This window comes from Peromyscus californicus, unplaced genomic scaffold, assembly GCF_007827085.1.
Source record: "Peromyscus californicus insignis strain IS unplaced genomic scaffold, ASM782708v3 Scaffold_6__1_contigs__length_162567912, whole genome shotgun sequence".
Lineage (NCBI taxonomy): Eukaryota > Metazoa > Chordata > Mammalia > Rodentia > Cricetidae > Peromyscus > Peromyscus californicus.
The window spans coordinates 8,532,945-8,552,757 of NW_026294584.1; the positions used below are offsets into that span (position 1 = coordinate 8,532,945).

Genomic DNA, 19,813 nt, shown 5'->3' on the forward strand with positions numbered 1-19,813 from the left:
CTATTCTCATTGTTCAGAGAGCATTGAAATCATATACAAGACTTTTCATTCTATAAATTCCTGCTTTCCCTGTTCTGCCCTGGCACCCTTCGCTCCAGCTTCAGTGAATGACAGTTACTGTGACCAGAGCTACTTAAGAGAGGGAGGGTAGGGGCTGCTGTCATGGCTCAGTGGTTAAGAGCCCAGCTGGTGTTCCAGAAGATGCCTGTTCTGTTCCCAGTATGCACAGTGTGCAGTGTGCAGTGCATAGTGTGCAGTGCGGAATGTGCAGTGTGGAGTGTGCAGTGTGGAGTGCGTAGTGTGCAGTGTGTGGTGCAGAGCGTGCAGTGTGGAGTGTGGAGTGTGGAGTATACAATGCAGTGCACGGTTCGAAGCGTGCAGTGTGGAGTGTGCAGTGCGGAGTGTGTAGTGTGCAGTGTGTGGTGCAGAGCGTGCAGTGTGGAGTGTGGAGTGTACAGTATGGAGTGTGCAGTGCGGAGTGCAGTGTGCAGTGTGGACTGTGCAGTGCAGAGTGTGATGTGAGGAGTGTGCAGTGCGGAGTGTGCTGTGTGGAGTGTGCAGTGCGGAGCGTGCTGTGCGGAGTGTGCAGTGTGGAGTGTGCTGTGCGGAGTGTGCAGTGCGGAGTGTGCAGTGAGGACTGTGCAGTGCGGAGTGTGCAGTGCAGAGTGTGCTGTGTGGAGTGTGCTGTGCAGAGTGTGCAGTGAGGAGTGTGCAGTGCAGAGTGTGGAGTGTGCAGTGCGCAGTGTGTACTGCGGAGTGTGCAGTGCGGAGTGTGCAGTGCGCAGTGCAGAGTGTGCAGTGCGGAGTGTGCTGTGCGGAGCGTGCTGTGCAGAGTGTGCAGTGCAGAGTGTGCTGTGTGCAGTGCGGAGTGTGCAGTGTGGAGTGTGCAGTGCAGAGTGTGCACTGCAGAGTGTGCAGCATCTTCAATCACAGCTGCTAACATTAACACAGGTTCAGTTTTCTTATAAACATGAAGGTTCAAAGAAAGGTGAGATTAAAAGTCTTAAATTAGCCGGGCGGTGGTGGCGCACGCCTTTAATCCCAGCACTCGGGAGGCAGAGCCAGGCGGATCTCTGTGAGTTCGAGGCCAGCCTGGGCTACCAAGTGAGTTCCAGGAGAGGCGCAAAGCTACACAGAGAAACCCTGTCTCGAAAAACCAAAAAAAAAAAAAAAAAAAAAGTCTTAAATTATACATAAACTGTACTTTTTATACTTGAATTCTAGGAGCATGAGGAAATTAGAAGCTATTGACTTATATTCACATATACTGACATAATAGTCATATATTAATTTATATAGCTGTATGTCAGCACAGCGTCCAAGAACGGAGTCATGCGAGGGAATTGTGAGTGCTTGTAAGAAAACAAGACAAGAGTCTTGTGACCTCAGTTACTTCAAAACACAGAATTGTTCTTGGAGTATGTTTCTGGCTCCTCCCAGGTGTTACGGGTGGGAATGAATTTGCTTCAGTTGTGGCCATTCATGTGCTTCTATAGAAAAATATGTTTTACCACGTGTGGCTTGTCTTTGTGATTGAAGACTTCACTTAGGTGACTCTTCTTAACCCTCAGTAGAAATTGTCTGATGCTCTGAGTAAAGTTAACTATTGCTTGAGACTTTATCCACCTCATTTTTAGGCCCCGGTCTCCCTGGTTCATGACACAACTAGAGCCGTAAACAGCTGCATGCGTTTTCTACTTTAGACACTTGGAGTATTTTCTTTTTTCCTGCTGGGATATAAATGCCTAACTGAGTGTGATCTCCAATGAGCTTATATTCTAGGTCATTTGGGTAATAGATTGGGAAGTAATATATATATACATATATATATGAATGAGAATATATGAGAATTGTACAGTCACCCTCTCTCCCTCCCTCATGCTGCCCCTCTGTGTGTGTGCACTTGCATGCGTGTGTGTGTGTGTGTGTGTGTATGTGTGTGTGTGTGTGTGTGTGTGTGTGTGAGACAGGACCAGGGAGTGGAGAGGACTTTGAGGAACATGGCAATAGGTAGAAGACCTAGAGATTTTGAATGAGTCAAAGATATCTTGTTAAGAACCATGAAAATATGGCATCTTCTAAGACCCCGAGGAAACTCATTTACTCTCCGCATTTACCAGATGAGGTTTCTGAAGGCAGGGAAATCACTTCTCATATCCCACAACAGTTTAGAAGTGAAGCCACGTCCACTCATGTCCTCTCATTTTTTCAAATAAGATTTATTTATTTGTTATGTAACAGAGTTCTGCCTGCATATATACCTGCACACCAGAAAAGGGCACCAGATCTCATTCCAGATGGTTGTGAGCCACCTGTGGTTGCTGGGAATTGAACTCAGGACCCCTGGAAGAACAGCCAGTGCTTTTAACCTCTGAGCCATCTCTACAGTCCCCAAATCTCTCTCTCTCTCTCTCTCTCTTTTTTAATAGAACAATGTTTGGTGTCATTTCTTAGGATCAATTTACTTATAACCTTGTTTATATTGTGACTTGGTATCCTTTAATATAATGCCAATATATGCTATTTATTTTAGAGGTAATTTAAAGAATTAAAAGAAGTAATATATTAAAAATGTACTTTGAGTGCTATGAAGTATTTAGAAGAGTAAAAATATTCGAGATGAACAATTTATGAAGTGTAATAGATGTTAGACTTCATCACAAAACTATAAAATATGAAGTTATTTAGCTTTTAGATAGATGTTTGTTGAAGTCAGTTTTTTGTAATTTGAAGTAATTCATTATTAGCTCATTACCATTATTTTGAAATTTGACTTTATAAGTTTGCTCAGTAATTTTTTTATATAAAATTATTCTTACAGCATTCATGTCTTCTGAGCTTCATAGAGTTAAGAATTTCCCTGGAGTGTGGATAGGTGAAATGACTCAGCAGAAAAGGGTCTTTCTGCCAAGTCTGAGGAGCTGAGTTCAGACTCTGACACGGGGAAAGGAGAGAAGTGACCCCTACAGGTTTTCCTTTCACTTCCTTACATGCCTAATATTTGTGGCCCCTCAATAAATAAGTATATAAATAAACAAATGTAAGACAAAAGGGTATATAAAGCAAAAAAAATCAATGGGTAGAAATGTAATTTAATTATAATCTCAAAAACAAGAAAAGTAATAAGGTAAATAAAAAATTTCATGGTTTAAATAAGTCAGGATTCATCTTTCTATCTGTATGACATTTAAACACACATCTCTTGGGGCTGGAGAGTTGGCTCAGTGATGAAAAGTACTTGTTGCTTCTGCAGAGGACCTGGGTTAGATTCCCATCACACATATGGCAGCTCACAACCGTGAATATCTCCAGTTCCAGAGGAAGCAGTAACCTCTTCTGACCTCCTTGAGCACCAGGCATGCACTTGGTGCACTTACCACATGCAGGCGAAACACTAATACACAGAAGCCGAAATAAACAAACCTAAAAAGAACCCAATTTCTTTATATCTCAAGAAAGCATACTTTTAAAAGTTTTACATTTTTAAAATAATTTGTTGTCAAATTATTCAAAGTAAGTTTCCAGTCTAGAAAGATATTTCTAGATATATCATGAATTTTGACCACATTTAGCCTCTGTCTCCCTTTCCCCACCTCTTCCCCTTTGGCACGGGTCACCTCCCTTGCTTCAGTTTCCCATTAGCCGCTTTAATGTCCTGTGGGGTTGTTTTTGTATGTGTGATTATACCTGTGAAAATCTATAATTCACAAATGAGAGAAAATGCGTTATTTGTGTTTGCTTTGCTCAGTGTGAAAATCTCCAGCTGCATCTATTTTCCAGGAAGGGTCATGATTTAGTTCTTCTTTGTGGTTGAAAACAATGCTATTGTGTATGTACACCACATTTATTCATATATTAATTTACTGGTAGATACCCAGGTTAATTCTTTAACTTGGTTATTTTGAATAGTGTTTCTTTAAACACGGACTCTGTGATATGCTGTCTTAGACCCATTTGAGTATGTATGTAGGATGTGGTATAACTAGATTATGTGATAGTTTTAATTTTCCAGAACCTCCATACTGATTTCCCAGTACCTTGACTAATTTATTTTGTCACCAGCAATGTACAAGCATTTTCTTCTGTCCTGTTTCCTACTCAACATTTGCTGTTGTTTGTTTTCTTGATGGCAGTCATTCTGACGTGGTAATAGGAAACACAATGTAATTTTTATTTGCATTTTTCTGATGGCTAAAGATGCTGAATATTTTTATATGTTTATTTATAATCTTTACATTATCAGTTGAGGATCAAATGCTCTTTTCATGATCGTATTTATTGATTTATTGTTACTTTGGGTTTGGGTATTTAGTTTTTTGTATTGTTTATAGTTTTTAAATTTGTATATTATGGAGATTAATTCTACAGATTTTTGATCCTTTTTGATATACAGAAACTTTTAAATTTCATGCAATCTCATTTGTCAGTTCTTGACATTATTTCCTGGCTTTGAGGTCCTTTTCATTAGAAGTCCTTACCTAGACCTGGGCCTCAACACTGCAGAACTTCCGGTCTCACATTATGGTTTTTGATATACTTTGAGTCTGTTTTTGTACAAGGTGTGAGAGAAAGATCTAGTTTCATTCTTCTTCATGTGAATATTATTTTCCAGTGTCATTTGTTGAAGGCATTTTCACCAACGCATGTTCTGGGAATCTTTGTAAAAATGCATCTGGCTGTAGCTGCATGGGTTGAATCTTGGGTCCTCTCTTCTGTCCCACTAATCTTTTGAGTCTCTTTCCCATCATCCTTGTGATCCTCTTTAAAGATTTGGTCCCCTAAGGTACTCAATATTAAATACAATTAAGGAAACTGACGGTGGTTAATAAGCACGAAGTTATTCTTACTCACTAGATGATGATTTACCACCTGGGGCTTTTGCCATTTGTCACAGATTAGTTTATAATGGAGCACGTAGATTCTGGTGCAGTTCAATGATGTAAATGTCACTCACCTTCTGTGTCTGTCGCTCCCATTCCTGGCTGTTTCACAGCGTCATGTCCATTCTGTCCCATCTTCCCTCTGTTTCGAAGAAAAAAAAAACGAGATCTTTAGAATAGGGGTTTGGTTTGGAGCAATAAACTAACATTACATATTCAGAGTCAATCATGGATGATTTAAATGGCAAATATGCAGTTAATTATGCTATGTCACATTAATTTTAGAATTGGGACTTCATTATTATTCCTAGCCAGTCTAAACATATTATCACAGAAATCAACACATTTTATTTTTAAACTCATTTATAAAAAATAAACTCATGAAATTCTTAGATTTTTCCCCCATTTAAAAAAAAAAATCTTTCAACACACAAACAACTTAAAAAATACTCAAATTAACAGAGACTACATGGTTCTTCAATATATGTATATATACACAGTAGCTAAATCTAGTCAAACATACCCACATCCTCAAACATTTATCCTTGCTTTTAATTTTTTTTCCAAAGGAGCTTTTTCTTCAAGAAGGAGCTATATCTTTATCATAATGAAGTGTTACAGGTTCTTTAGTGAGAAAGTAAATAATGAATTAAGTAACACATAGAAATAATTTCATAACTGAAATAGGTATTTCTTAGATGATAACAAGTGGCCAATAGGTATATGAAAAAATTCAACACCATAATCGTGAGGTAACACATCAAAGCAGCAGGGAGACATTGCATTACTCTAGGAGAAATGTTTCGGCATATCAAACAAACTCTGCCATGAGTGAGGCGAGGAGGCTTACACACTACTTTGGGAATTTCAATCAGTATAGCCATTATGGGGAACGGTATGACCTTCATAAAAAATGAAAAGTAAATTTTAGCAGTGTGTCAAGGTCAATGCAGAGACTCATAACTCCTCGAAGTACTGATGACAAGGACTGTGTAACCCCAAATGTAACATCTGTTTCACCCACTTCATGGAGGGCGAAAAGACTGAGTGAGCCAGAGGACGAGAAGGAATGCTATAAAATGCTATCTTCTGGGTATGAAATGGCTTTTGCTGTCACAAACATATAGTAACTGTGAATATCTACCTGACTTGTATACATATGATTGGAAATGAAACTGGTGGGGACTGGGAGGAAACAAATTGAGAAGAAGGGAAACAACATGTATGAGGCAATGAGAAAAGGTATGAGAGAGAGGAATATGATCACAAAGCATTGTATACAAGAAGAAACCAAGAATACAGCACACACACAAAAAAGCTAATGCTGTGGATAGTGCTCTGTATAAATAAAGTGCCTATTGGCCAGTAGCCAGGCAGGAAGTATAGGCAGGACAAAGAGAGAGGAGAATTCTGGGAGGTGGAAAGTTGAGGCAGGGAGACGCTGCTAGCCGCTGCCATGACAAGCAAGATGTAAGGTACCGGTAAGCCATAAGCCATGTGGCAACTTATAGACTAATAGAAATGAGTTAATTTAAGATATAAGAACTAGATAACAAGAAGCCTGCCATGATCATACAGTTTATAAATAATGTAAATCTCTATGTATTTACTTGGTTGGGTCTGAGTGGCTGTGGGACTGGCAGGTGAGAGAGATTTGTCCTGACCGTGGGCCAGGCAGGACCAGGAAAACTCTAGCTACAAGCTAACACTGAAATAAAGACTTTTACACTTAATAAAGGTTAAAAGTCAAGCTACCGTGCGATCTCACAGTCCTACAGGGAAATATACATATAACAGGAATATAATCAATATGTTGTAGATATCTGTACTTCAATGTTTATTGAAGCTCTGGCCACAATATTAATAAAATCAGTGCCAAACCCACAAAATGGGTCAGTGAATATCTCTCTGATGAATGCTTAAAGAGACTATGTTAGATGTGCAGCAGAAGGCACTACTTAATTATAGAAAGAATGGTATCCAGTTATTTGGAACAACAAGGGTGGAGCTAGACCACACTGAGTTAAGTGAAATAAAGCAAGCACCGAAAGACAAATATTGTACGACTTCACTCATATTTAGAATCTAAAAATTTCTATTGCACAGACATGAGAATGTTGTTACCAGATGCTGGGAGAATAAGGAGGGGAAGACACAGGGAAGGCTGCTTGATGGGTTGTTAGTTACAGATAAACAAGTTCTAGTATGATACTCTACCGTCAACTGACTGGACCTAATAATAAGGCATTCCAAAAAGCCTTAAAAGCACTCCGTTTGTCTTCACCGTGAAGAGTTGAGAAATGTTTGAGGAAATCAATGCTTATCTTTGCTTGAGCATTGCATAGTGTATATATTTAGCCAAACTTTATATGGGTTTCATCAACAGATACACATTTGTGTCATTTAGAAAATAAAAAAAACTACACCTTAAAATATTTTAATAACATAGACTTTTAATTCTACTCCATGAATTTTTAGGTCCTTCCTGTGTTTTCACGTGTTTTAAACAAACCACTTTCGTATCACACTGCCTGCTCTTTGCTTACGGTTCTGCTGTCTTTTGTCATGTGGAATCTAAACCAAAGGACACGTATGTATGTATGTATGTATGTATGTATGTATGTATGTATGTATGTATGTATTTGTTTATTTGAGGACAGTGGAAAAGGCCTATGAAGGTTGAGCCCAGTGCCTGAGTAACTATAGATAGTCAAATAAGTATATAGTATTAATAATTAGACAATACATTTAGTAACTTTGAATTTAGCCAAAAATCTGTCTCATTTCTAATGTTTGCCTCAAGGCTTTGGTCAAGGCAACTGAAAAAAACACTTTAAAGTACTTTAAAACTGTGAGAGTAGAATGCTGGCTGGATACCAACCAAAAGGCTGTAGGCTACCTTTTGTTGCTTCTGCTGGAGGAAAGGTCTCATGACATCCAGTGGATTTTGGAATTGCCTTTAAATGCACTTGGATTCTATCACAACATGATGGAATAATACTCAAATGTGCAGCTGGGTGTGGTGACTCACGCCTTTAGTCCCAGCACTTAGGAGACAGAGGCAGGTGGATCTCTGTGAGTTTGAGGCCATCCTAGTATACATTGAGAGTTCCAGGACAGCCAAAGTTACATAGTGAGACCTTGTCTTAAAACAACAATAACAACAAAAAACAACACACACACACATAAACCTTAAACATGCTAAATGAAAGCATGAATTGAAGAGTGCCTCGATACAAAAACTTCTAGATTGTAATTCTGATACAGAAATATTTATTAACAAATATTTATTTTTATTTCCACAAAACATTGCTGATTTCCTGGATCTACTAAAATTGTAACTACTCTTGTATCATGAGTCTAATTATTTCTGTTAAAAAACTACTTTTAATTTAAAAAATCCTCTTATCACTATATTCCAGATAAGAGTCTGAAATGTTTCTATATGTAATAAAAGGAAACATGTAAATTTAGAAATCATTTTATCTTCAAAGCCACTATATTGTTCCATTATAACAATTTTAGGTCAAATATTTAAGCACAGAATTCTATTTAATGATTATGTAAGGACCACATGCATGCAGATTATATAATTCCCAACATTTATATGTATGTATATGTTCATGTTTGTATATCTGTGAGCGATCTAGATGTTTATGTAGACTGTCTCTATATGAATTCGCAGTCTGCTTAAGCAGAATACAGAATTTCACTTCCATTTATTTAATTTTGTTGTACTGAAGACTGACCCCAGGTTTGTTCACATTCTAGGCAATTGCTCTACCACTGGGCTATATTTCCTGCTGACTTTCAGTTTGTGTAATTGTTTCATTAAGATGATATTAGTTAGGTTAAGTAAACGAATGCTAAGGGCTTAGCTGCAGTATGTATGCTGGGAGAATGAACCAAAATGTACCTTGTTCCTAGGCAAAACCCAGCAAAGCATGAGCATCACTTCAGTACTGCCAGAACAGTCGATCAGAGTATTGAAAATTACTCCTTATATTATGTCAAAGTTTATAAAAATTGTTATAATTCTATTTTAAGTAATTTAAGTTTAAGTAATAAAAAATTAGACCTGAGTCATCAATTTTATTTTTTAATGATCATGCCTGAAAATAGTCTTTACTTCCTGTGAAAACTGAGTTTAATTTTTAAGAAGTATCAAAATGTGCAGTAAGTACACCTGAAGAATGCATGAAATCTTGGAGCACATTGGAATAGGGAAACTAAATGTTGTGCAGCTGTGAGTTGTGTGAAGCAGGCAATTTTCCTGAGTTCTCAACAAATTGTCTCCAATTCAGAGCATTCAGATAGTATATGCTGTACCTTAAATGTCCAAGTCAGTCACTTTATAGTTATTGAACACTTGTTCTAGGTCAAATAACAATTGTGTGAGACACAGAGAGACACTGAAGAGAAGGAACAAATATTGTTTCTTACATATATCATGTAGTGACTTAAAAGGAGACTTTTCTTTGTGTCCATATGGTGAAAAGATTGTCTTCTACCTACACAATTTTGAGAGACATTTGTTTAATGAGAAAAAAACATGAAAAAAGAAAGAAAATGGGAATATGATAATCTTTTTACCTCAGGCATTAAGACAGATGCTGAGGAAGTAAGATAATTTAATCTCTGGAATTTATGACTTTAACATCAGTGCTAAATTATATAGTCTGAAAGGTCCAGACAGACGAGAAGAGTGTTAGATTATTTGCAATACAGTCTTCATAAATTCCTATGATATTCACAGCCTAGAGAGAAATATAATGAATTCTCTTAAATTCCTGTTATTTTTTTCCAGCAAGATTATCATAAGTGAGGTATTAATGAGATCGGATTCTTTTTAGGAATGATTTCCAATAAACAGAACTGATTAAGTACAGCCACTCCTGTTGAACCCATAGACTAAATTTCAAAGATAAAGTCATATCAGAAAAATCTCTCAGACGAACTGGTAGTAGAACAATAATTCCTTTAAGGTGGAAAAATGTCGCTTGGAAGCTATAAAATAAATGCATTATTCTCAATTAAAATTTGTTTTCCCTATTATTTTACCTTCTTAAGATGAATCACTAACTATTTGAATTACTGTAGGGCTCAAAGGGGGTATTTCTGTAATATTTTGTAAGAAAATCATTATTCTGCTGCCTGAGAAGACTTCACACTGCTGGAGAAATGAAAAGACCTTTAGCTGTCCTGACGAGTCCTGAGGTGCCCGCTGTCACAGCAGCTCCCTTGCGCCCTGCAGCACAGACGCAGCAAGGGACAAGGGCCGTGTCCAACACAGCTGGGCCAGGAAAGTTCATTTTGACATGCTTTTCATGCGTCGTGGAACATCCTCCTTTTTAACATTAAAAACGGTGTCGTTCAAGGTCCTTATAAAAGCATACTTTAGGCTCTTCAGGCTGCCGCCTACTCACAGGTCTGGATACTCTGGCAGTGTTTTCAAACCCACAAGATTAGTTCATGAAAGGAAAATGGAAGGTCTACAAGTTTAGATTTTGAAACTGGAACAGACATGATCTTCAATCGATCTAAATCCATTCTATCACAGTCTGCTTTAGTTTTGCATCTGATTTGCAAAATTACTGTCATGAGGCTTGACATCCTATGAATGAGCTGTATTCCCAGAGAATGAATGTTTCTGGAGCAAGTTTAGAAATCACGAAAACACTTCAAAATCTTCCATTTTAACTGCAGAGAGGTTTAGAGTTGAAAAGTCTTAACGATTATCCCAATTTGCCATCTGTTTCAAAGATGCTATGAATTCTTCAAATGTGAAATCTCTCCTGATTAAAAAAAAAAACTAATCTGAGTTATTGTCAAATATGAAGGTTGGTGTCTGGTCATCGTGTGGTGAAGGCTTCTCTGCGTTATTATTCTAACAGCTTTTATGTTAAATGCAGGCAGTGCAGGTGAAGTCATCATGCTAGTCATTTGCATTCATCTTTAGAATTAATTGAAACAATCCAGTCGTCCCTGAACACCTGATTCTTATGGAGGCATCAGCAGTTCAGATGCCCAAGGACAGTGATTCAGAACTGGATAATTACCTTGTTTTTCTCCTGTGAAATGTTAAGAACGGATTACTCACTCTTAAAATTGCAGTTTTGTTTTTATAAAAGAAGCACTTACATCCTTGGAATGGGAAGTAGATTAGTCTCCCCTGCCACGCTGCTGCTTCCTTCACTGTCCACGCTATACCCACTGCCAACGCTGCTGCCCGAGGAGCCGGTGGACACGGAGCTCTCTGCAGGCCGGTGATTGGCGGGCTTTGCTGCATGACGTGGGGAGAGCCAACACCACAGTCAACAAGTGAGGTTCACTTTTATCTCCAAAGGTAAAATCACACATGTGCATACAATTCATAGAAAGGACCGGCAGAAACAAAGTGTTCCCTCTTCCTCAACCTGCCTGTCCTTTTCATTTTTTAGCCGGTAACGCACATTGGCAGCATAGAATTCCTTCACGTTTTAATACACTTGAAAAAAAAAATGTACCGGGAAGCACATTGCCATTTTTAGACTCAGTTAAGTAGTGTGCCGTTCTTCCCCTCTTTTTATCTGTACAGCATCACGATAGTGCTGTGGCAAACAAGACGGGTTGGGAGACTTCACAGAGAAAATACTTTAACAGAATCAAAGAAATTGCATAATTACTTTCCATGTTAATAGTCTCATTAGAAGGGAAATGCGTGACAGAATCGATACTTTACACTTGGCTCTACCGGCTCTCCAGGTGTTTTTGTTTTTAAATCTAAAGTTGTTTTGTAGGTATTTTGTAACTGATATGGGGACTTATGTCAGAGTTTTCATGAGTTTCAGTTTTGAATATATGAGTCCACGTACCCATAGAAACATATACACATGTGTTTGTGCTGTATATTATGTAGAAGGAGCATAGCACTGACGTCTGGCAGAGCTCTAGATTGAAGGAGATGGGGCTGGGTTTTCCGTACGCAAAGTCGGAAGAGAAAGACCGTGCCTGCGCAAACTCTGCGAGGCAGAAGTTATTTAGCAGTTACTTGAAGCTCTTGATATGCATCCCTTGCCAGATTGAGTGACCTATCGTCTTCCTGATCTATGCTCACTCTGTAGACCCCTAAGGCTGAGCTGTTGTGTGCAGAAACAACGCCCTCGTAATGACGACCTTTAAAAGATCGAGATTAGGAGCGACATAAAACAGGAGTCCGATGGTTTGCTGGGCTTCCCATCAGATTAATTCCCAAGGCCCCCACTGCTTTCTTGGAATTTACAGTCTATGGCTGTTGACCAGGGTCGTAGAGCCCACCTGGTCTTTGACAATGAATTTATCTGGTTCTAAGTCTAAGCTACAAGACCACTCAGCATCCTTTTCCTCAACATGCATACCAGTGTTGTACCAGGAGGCCCGGAGTTGAATGTGTTCATGCTACGGGGTGAAGGGTTGATAATCACTTCGTATTGAGAGACCTATGTATTTCTTAAGGAAGTCTATAAACAGCTGATTCTTCGTCTGGAGGACTTCTAACCAATATAGCCAAATAAAGAGAAAACTCAAAGAAACTACAGGAAACAAGGCAAGCAGGGTAGCTAGTGTCAGGTCTTGTGAAGAATTTAGCTTTTCCTCTACATCTTCCTGTTCCATTACAGCACTAAGACATCCTTACAAGCTACCAAATAATTTCATATCTGTTCCAATGATGGTAGAATTCCTTCCTCAGAACAGGGGAACAAGAAAGGATTTTTTTATATTAGTCAGTTTATATATCTTATATATATGCTTATAAGTTAAAACCTGCTACTTAAAAGAAGGTCTGAGTGATAGTCACCAATAAAATACTAGTTACCTAGATAGATCTAGATTTGTATAAAATAATAGTTCTAATATTTGCTAAATATTTTATTCAATTTATGTAGAAGAAACCCAGATTGCATATTTACTGTTAAAGAAAATATTTTTAAGTGCATAATTTAAAATATAAATGTAACATGACTAGAATATTAAATTATGAATGTGTATACATTAATTAAACTTAATAATCAACCAGTAATGATTCAGATTATTCCATTAATTTAGACAAATGAAAGTTATACTTTAAATTGACATTAAATAAAACAACTCACTAGATTTTTAATAGTGGACAGTACGACATTGAAAGAAAAACATTTTCATTAACCAAGAAAAGGAGAAAAAGCAAAGCTAAAGCCAACCTCATTGTACTCTCTTCAATGGCAGTTAATAGACAATAATTTAAAACAACTTAATCTTACTAAGTTAAAACAATTTTTATCTAAGAGCAAGCACACTGCATATCCAAATTGCTACCTTATAAGACATATGGCTATAGTAACTTCAATTTATTTGTGGCTGTCAACCAGGTTGTCATGGGCTTCATGCATTTCCCATTTGCTTCCCATCAGAACAGTTCTTAATTCTGGAGGATCCAGTATGCATGATCAATATATCATTTTTTGAGATGGTCACTTTCTAATTTGAATGACGTTTGTTACATTAATGCCACATTGCTAGCAGTCCTTAGATATCTGACCTCGAACAATGATCAATTAGTATTTGATGAATTAACAAATGAATTAATGAATGAATAGCAATGCCAGTGATTCTATCCCTAAACCAAACACCAAGAATGCCATAATGAATTAGCAGGCAGTATTTCGTATTTTATCCATATTGTCTTTTAAAGGAAATATATACATCTCTCATAAAAAAATGACACCTGATATAGAAGATTTTCCTTTCCTTTTTTTTAAACTAAAGAAACCTGCTGAAATCATTTTTTGTAGCTTATTAGAATAAGTAATGGCAATTTTTATCTGCTATAACACGTGGAAAAATGTAATCAGTTGACTAGATTTTTAATCCCAATGCCCTCAAAAATTGGTTTAATTCAAGAAGGTATTTAGTGCTAGTATACTAAATACTGAAAGACATAGATTTATGTATAACAAAAAGTTAATAACAGATCATATATAGCATATGAATATTTACATTGTAATGATGATAGATAATACTATGTGTAGTAATGTTGTGTGGAACAATCACATTCACCAAAGCTAGAAGTTGTTCGTTTCCTATCCTGGTATACAGGCAAAGAACTTTGAATGTGATTTAAGTCTAGTATCTCTTTTTTCCTACATTTTGAGTGAAATAACATAGAAACATTAAAAGCTTGGTCTTCCATGATCTTATGATATTTGAAATAACAGCTTAAATAGTCTACCTCTGTTTTCCCTCCCAACTCCTTGAAGCAGAGTTCAGAATTCATATAATACTGTACATGAATGTATGCAACTGTGTATTGCATAGTAAAATGATAATTTCACAAGTGAACTGAAGTTTTTAAAAAATACCAAACATATTTTTGGGATAATTTTTAGATATCTGCTTTCGTTTTGAAACGCTAATCGCTAAGTTCCCACTGCAGGAAAGGCTGAACGATGCACGCACACGTGATGGGAACGCTTGCCGATGTGCGTAGGGCAACATCTTAGAAAGTCCGTTTCTTCTGGAGACTCGGTTTTTGAGGAGTCCTTTCAGTAAATGTTTGACCTTCTTGGAGGCAATGCAAACTGTTTAAAGTTATTTTTTCTCTTTGTCATAGCTAGATGCTGTTATGTTTTGTTCGTCTTGGCTGCTGATCCTCCTTAACTGTGGCACCGTCCCTTTGCACATCTATCTGTCCTCACCTAGTTTTCTCTAGTGGGATGCCCTGCCCCCTCCAGGAGACATGACGACGCAAAGCTATCATCCTAGCTACCACAGGATGGCAGCACTATTCTCGGAGAACTCAACAAATTGTAGAACCGACTGCAGGTGTGGAACGCTGGCCTTTAAAAGCTGGTGAAGGCTAAAGGTCACCCACTCTAGACCCACCATTTCGCCATCAGAAAACTAATCCTGTAAAGACTAGTACTGATTATGCCGTACAGCTAGTGAGAGAATTTAAAGCTGCCAATAGTTGTCTCAAACAAACAAAAAACTTGAGGGCTTTGGTTACTCTAGAATTCAGTGCTTAGTTCGGGACAGTGCATCACTGGTCTTACAGCTGGGGCACTAAAGACCTATTTCTAAGTATTTTCGGAATAATGCCTTACCCTGGCAGCGTGGAGACAGTTCCTGAATAAATTGATTTATCCAGCACTAAATCTTATCTTTATAGACATAGTCTGTTTGATTTTAGGAATGTTTGAAATGACAAGAAATTAATCAATTATTATTTTGTTTTTTAGAGTAGTATGATAGAACAGAACTATTTATCTGAGACCATGTGTTCTAAGATTTTTTTGGGCGGTGTGTTAACTTTAAGGACCTTTTCTTCCTTCCTTTCCTCCCTCCTTCCTTCCCTCCCTCCCTCCCTCCCTCCCTTCCTCTTTTTGACCTTCCTTCCTTTCACATTACTGCTGCTGCTAATTTTTGTACTTAACTCTCCTGAAGGAATTTTCAGTTTCATCTCCTTTTCTAAAATGATCTATGAATGTGGAATTGAAAATGTCAGCTTTTAAGTTCAAATACGACTAGCATTATTCAGTATGTTTTCCCTTAAAATTTGTCTGATCACATTTGTGCGTATTTTCCATTACAGGTCAGGATTATTAATTTAAAGAGAGATGTTGCATTTTGTAATATTTCAGAAGCTAAATCTTTCCTAAATCAACTTCAGTGTATTTGTTATCAAGTTTGGAAACATTTTTTTTCCAGTTTCTGAGATGGAAAACAGTACAGAAAGCTTCCACACTGATGTTTGCAGGAGTGTTCACACGCTCCATAAGTTTTTGCAATGAAAATTACTGAAAATAAGTATCTCTGACACCTAACTTAATCACCTGTAAATCTTGGAGTTGAACAACTGAAGTAAGGATGTCATTGAAACATCTTTACATAACAAATTACTGGTTGACTATATAACAGTCATTATAAGTATTTCATATACAAATGACTAATGTACATTCCTATGTTATGCAAACCATGATCCATGAAGTTCTGCTATCGTTTTCCTTGTAAAACATGGAGACACTTAAGTTATTCCATGTTCACAGAGCTTTTTCTAGAGATGGAAATGCAGATAGAAAGCAATCTCCTTTGATATCGTACAGAAAACTTGGTAACACTCTTTATCATGTTCATATGTTTCCCCTTTCCGTACATGCTGGTTTCATGAATGAAATTATCAAGACGTTTCAAGCATCAATTTGTTCTGTTTTTATCTAATACTGTAGTAACTGGCAGATGTTTCTTGTACTCATTAATCATTTGCTTGGGCACTGTAGAAACAGAATCCATGTTCCCTTTGGGGTACAGAAGTAAGGGTGTGTTTAACATTACAAATGAGAGTGAAGTTAATTTACTAACAACGCGGGGAGGAGCCTTCCTTATATAAGTTATACATATTGGCTCATATATTAGAGTACTTGCCACTATCTTATAATTTCCCTTTTAAGCATGTCTTCTTTTTCTGAGAAACATTTAATTCAGAACTGATTTGGGGAGAGAAAAATCTAAACACATTTTTAAATTAACACTAAAATTTCATATTGAATCATGGATTAAAGTTTGATTAAGATAGGTTTAAGATACCTTCAATAAAATTAAGAAAGTCAATTCATTTATCTAGAATAAACCTAATTATAATTTTAGCTACATTCAAGTAAATAGAATGAACCACAGTAGATCAAGGGAAGTTTTGATTTTTCACTAAGACTCTAACTCAGTAAAGATTTTTATCTATAAAAGACTGATGCTGAGGATCATAATTAGATGAAATAATATTAAAGAGTTTCACTTTCATGAGTAACTCTTACTTTTTTCAGTACTATATTGATTTGTGTTTGAAGAAATATTATCTTTTTTGTGTTTTGCTGACAATATCCTTGTATTACATTGTCCAACATGTATTTCTGAAAACCAGAAAGGAAAAAATTATCCAGGAAAGGAAAGTACTTGATAGTATTCCAACTAACTGGAAAGTACTTCTAGAAACAGCCATAATAAATATTTTAATAACCAAGAGGTTATCCTTAAATGAAATCCAAATGGTTGCTCTATGAAATTCATTTTTATCATTTATTTATTTATATCTGAGAAAGGGTCTTATGTATCTCAAGCTGAGCTAACAAGGTATCAAAAGTAACATCCAAATGCTGTGATAATAGTTTTGGCCACCAGCCTGGTTTGGATATTATGTTGTTCTACAAATTGAACCACACTTTCATACATGCTGAGGGAACATTTTACCACACCACCAATCTGCAATGTATAATTTCAACTCGAAGGAAGTAAAGGAGTAAATTTCCAGTAGAAGCAACAAATTAATATTAACAAATAGGCTTATGTGGATAATACTACAGCAAACATTTAGTATTGTTTTTCATATTTTTTAAATTTATTCAGTGGTTGTAAAGAGGAAGCTTGGAAAATATTTGATAAATACATGTGCAGAACCAGGAGATTCAGCCTATTTTTTTAAAATTTTCAAAAAGATCATTGTCAATCACTGTCCTCATGTAGTTGGTTCCAATGAAATGCAAAGAGAATGATAGAGACTCAGAGTTGGGCCAGTACAATTACCTACTACTATATTTTGCTAAATGGGCATAGCATTAAACTGACTCATAGTGATTTATACATATAGATTAATGGGTCTCTCAACCCTCTTCAAAGAAAATTTTCATCATAGAAGATGGTGATTAACATGAAGACCCACAACAGGCCAAGGTTCAGAGAGTCAGAGACTGAAGAATGATCAGCCTGTGGTGGAACAAATATCCCTCACTCTCACTTCCCAAGGCTCAATAACCATTGCTGGAGAGAGGGCATAAAGAATGTAACAGCTGGAGTCAGTGGATGACTACAGGGAAACAGTATCTTCTGGACAAGGTAGAGCAGCTCCACATATGGACTCACAGTGGTGTGGCAGCATACACAAAACCTGTGTATTACAAGCCAGACCAAATTCCAGCACAGAGAGAGGGCTTGGGCGTGAAGTCTCACACATCTTTATGGAGCTATTGGCAATCGTTATCTTCTGAGAAAAAGAGGGTCAGTTTTCTTTAAGAGTGTAGCCCTGCTAAGCTAATCATATTCCAGTGGAAGGGCACACATCCATAAATATTTGTGCAGCACAAAAAGTCAGGTAGATGGGGTCGGGGATCTGAGAAAAGATGTGGGAGGGGGTGAACACAATCAAAACACATTATACAAAATTCTCAAAGAAATAACAAAAAAAAATTTTATTTCCAGATATTTCTAAAGATGATGAAGTTTGGTTGCATATAAACTCAAGTCACTGATTACAAAATTAACCTCCATTTCAGATGAGGTTAGAGAAAAACGTAGTTTCTACTACTTCACAATTCTTCCCACATACTGATAAATAGTTATTTAATAAATACTGCTAACTAGCATGGGAGAGTCTTAAGACAGAGATATCTGCCTATTTTGTTTGCTGTAGTATCACTACAACTTGAAGATGTTCTGAAATGTAACACACTTAAACAAATATATTTATGAATATGAGTAACAATGGATATGGGAAAATTCTGCTCCTTCTTCATGAGATGGTAGGAAACTTTCAACATTTATTTTCACTCCTTTTTTTTTGTTGTTGTTGTCTTTTTTTCTGAAAGAGTGTCTCACTCTGTAGGGCAGGGTGGCCCAGAACACTTTGTAGCCCAGGTTCAACATAAGCTCATGTTTTTCCATTTCTCTTCAAATTTGAATCAAGGTGATAATGTTCACTTCTATTTTATGCTAAAACAAATATTTTTAATATGTGAGATGAGCAATAAAGATGATACAGCTATCTTTCAAGATAGGAACAGAAATACAATTTATTCTACTGTTATAATACATTATCACTTCATCCTGGGCTTGGGATGGCATGATAAGAGCTGGTAGGCAACTGACCAGTCAGAGTTCAGGAGGAAGAAGCAATGAATATGGATATATAGTTATAAGTTAATCCAATTGATGCCCAGGGAAAAATTAAATTTTATATAGAAATTGAAAAAATGTTTTTGAAACCCTTAGTACTTATAAATTAGTATTAAATGAAATATAAAAGAAGATGTCCTGAAATGTAGTGGAGATAATGAAGACAGAAAACTTGGAGACAAAAGAGTAAGTAGGTCTTGAGAGGAAGGCCTTGCTATTCTCCTGTCTTTGGATATTGTAAAAAATACGACTGTGTGTAAAAATTTGCTTGGTTGATCTTATACACTTTGGTCTCATGGTTCTTTCTATATTTTAAAAATTAATAATTTACAGGGGAGAGACTCATGAAGTTCCACCCCTGTTAAAAAGCCAATTTTTGGTTGTTGCAAGAGTGGGAGTTATATTTTTTCAGAGATGTGGCCCCCAAAGTCTACACATGAGTTGGTCCTAATCCGTGCACGTACAAGCAGCCCTAATTGTACTCAATCCGTTTAAAGTATACAGAGAGCATATGAAATTGGGAGAGAAAGTGGTGGAGAGTTATGGCAGGAATTGTAGGGAAAGGAATGTAGGGGTGATTTTGTCCGAAACACAATATATACATGAGCATAAAAGTATTTAATAACCCAGGAGAATTTATATAGGTTAAATATATGATATTTATCAGAGTCAAAATTATGAAAACTTGAAAGGATTGACATTATTATCAGGAAAATATGTTATGCTATGGAACCATTGTAAACTTCACTGTATACTTGAGAAAAAATGAGAACTGAGAACTAGTACTTGTGATATGAATGTTTGACTTAAAGAGTGCTAAGAAGGATTTCTGGGACTTTCTTGGTGAGTGGTCACATCAGTGAGAACACAGTGATCAAATGAGAAGGAATTGTGAACACAAATTGATACCATTTAACAAAAGCTTTCTTGACAATCATCAGTCACCTGGCACAATCATATACATTAATCATTTAATGATACCTTTCTTTCACATTTTG

General features: G+C 36.8%; 1 protein-coding gene across 4 annotated transcripts in view; it reads right to left on the reverse strand.

The window, feature by feature from the left end:
• Pclo (piccolo presynaptic cytomatrix protein) overlaps positions 1-19,813 on the reverse strand; it is a 345,647-nt gene that overhangs the window by 32,401 nt on the left and 293,433 nt on the right. For all 4 annotated transcript variants that reach the window (XM_052719673.1, XM_052719671.1, XM_052719672.1 and 1 more), the window contains 2 exons: positions 11,022-11,163; positions 4,955-5,022 (listed from right to left, as the gene is read on the reverse strand). In XM_052719673.1, the coding sequence (XP_052575633.1) occupies positions 4,955-5,022; positions 11,022-11,163 (210 nt within the window). The remainder of the gene's footprint in view (positions 1-4,954; positions 5,023-11,021; positions 11,164-19,813) is intronic.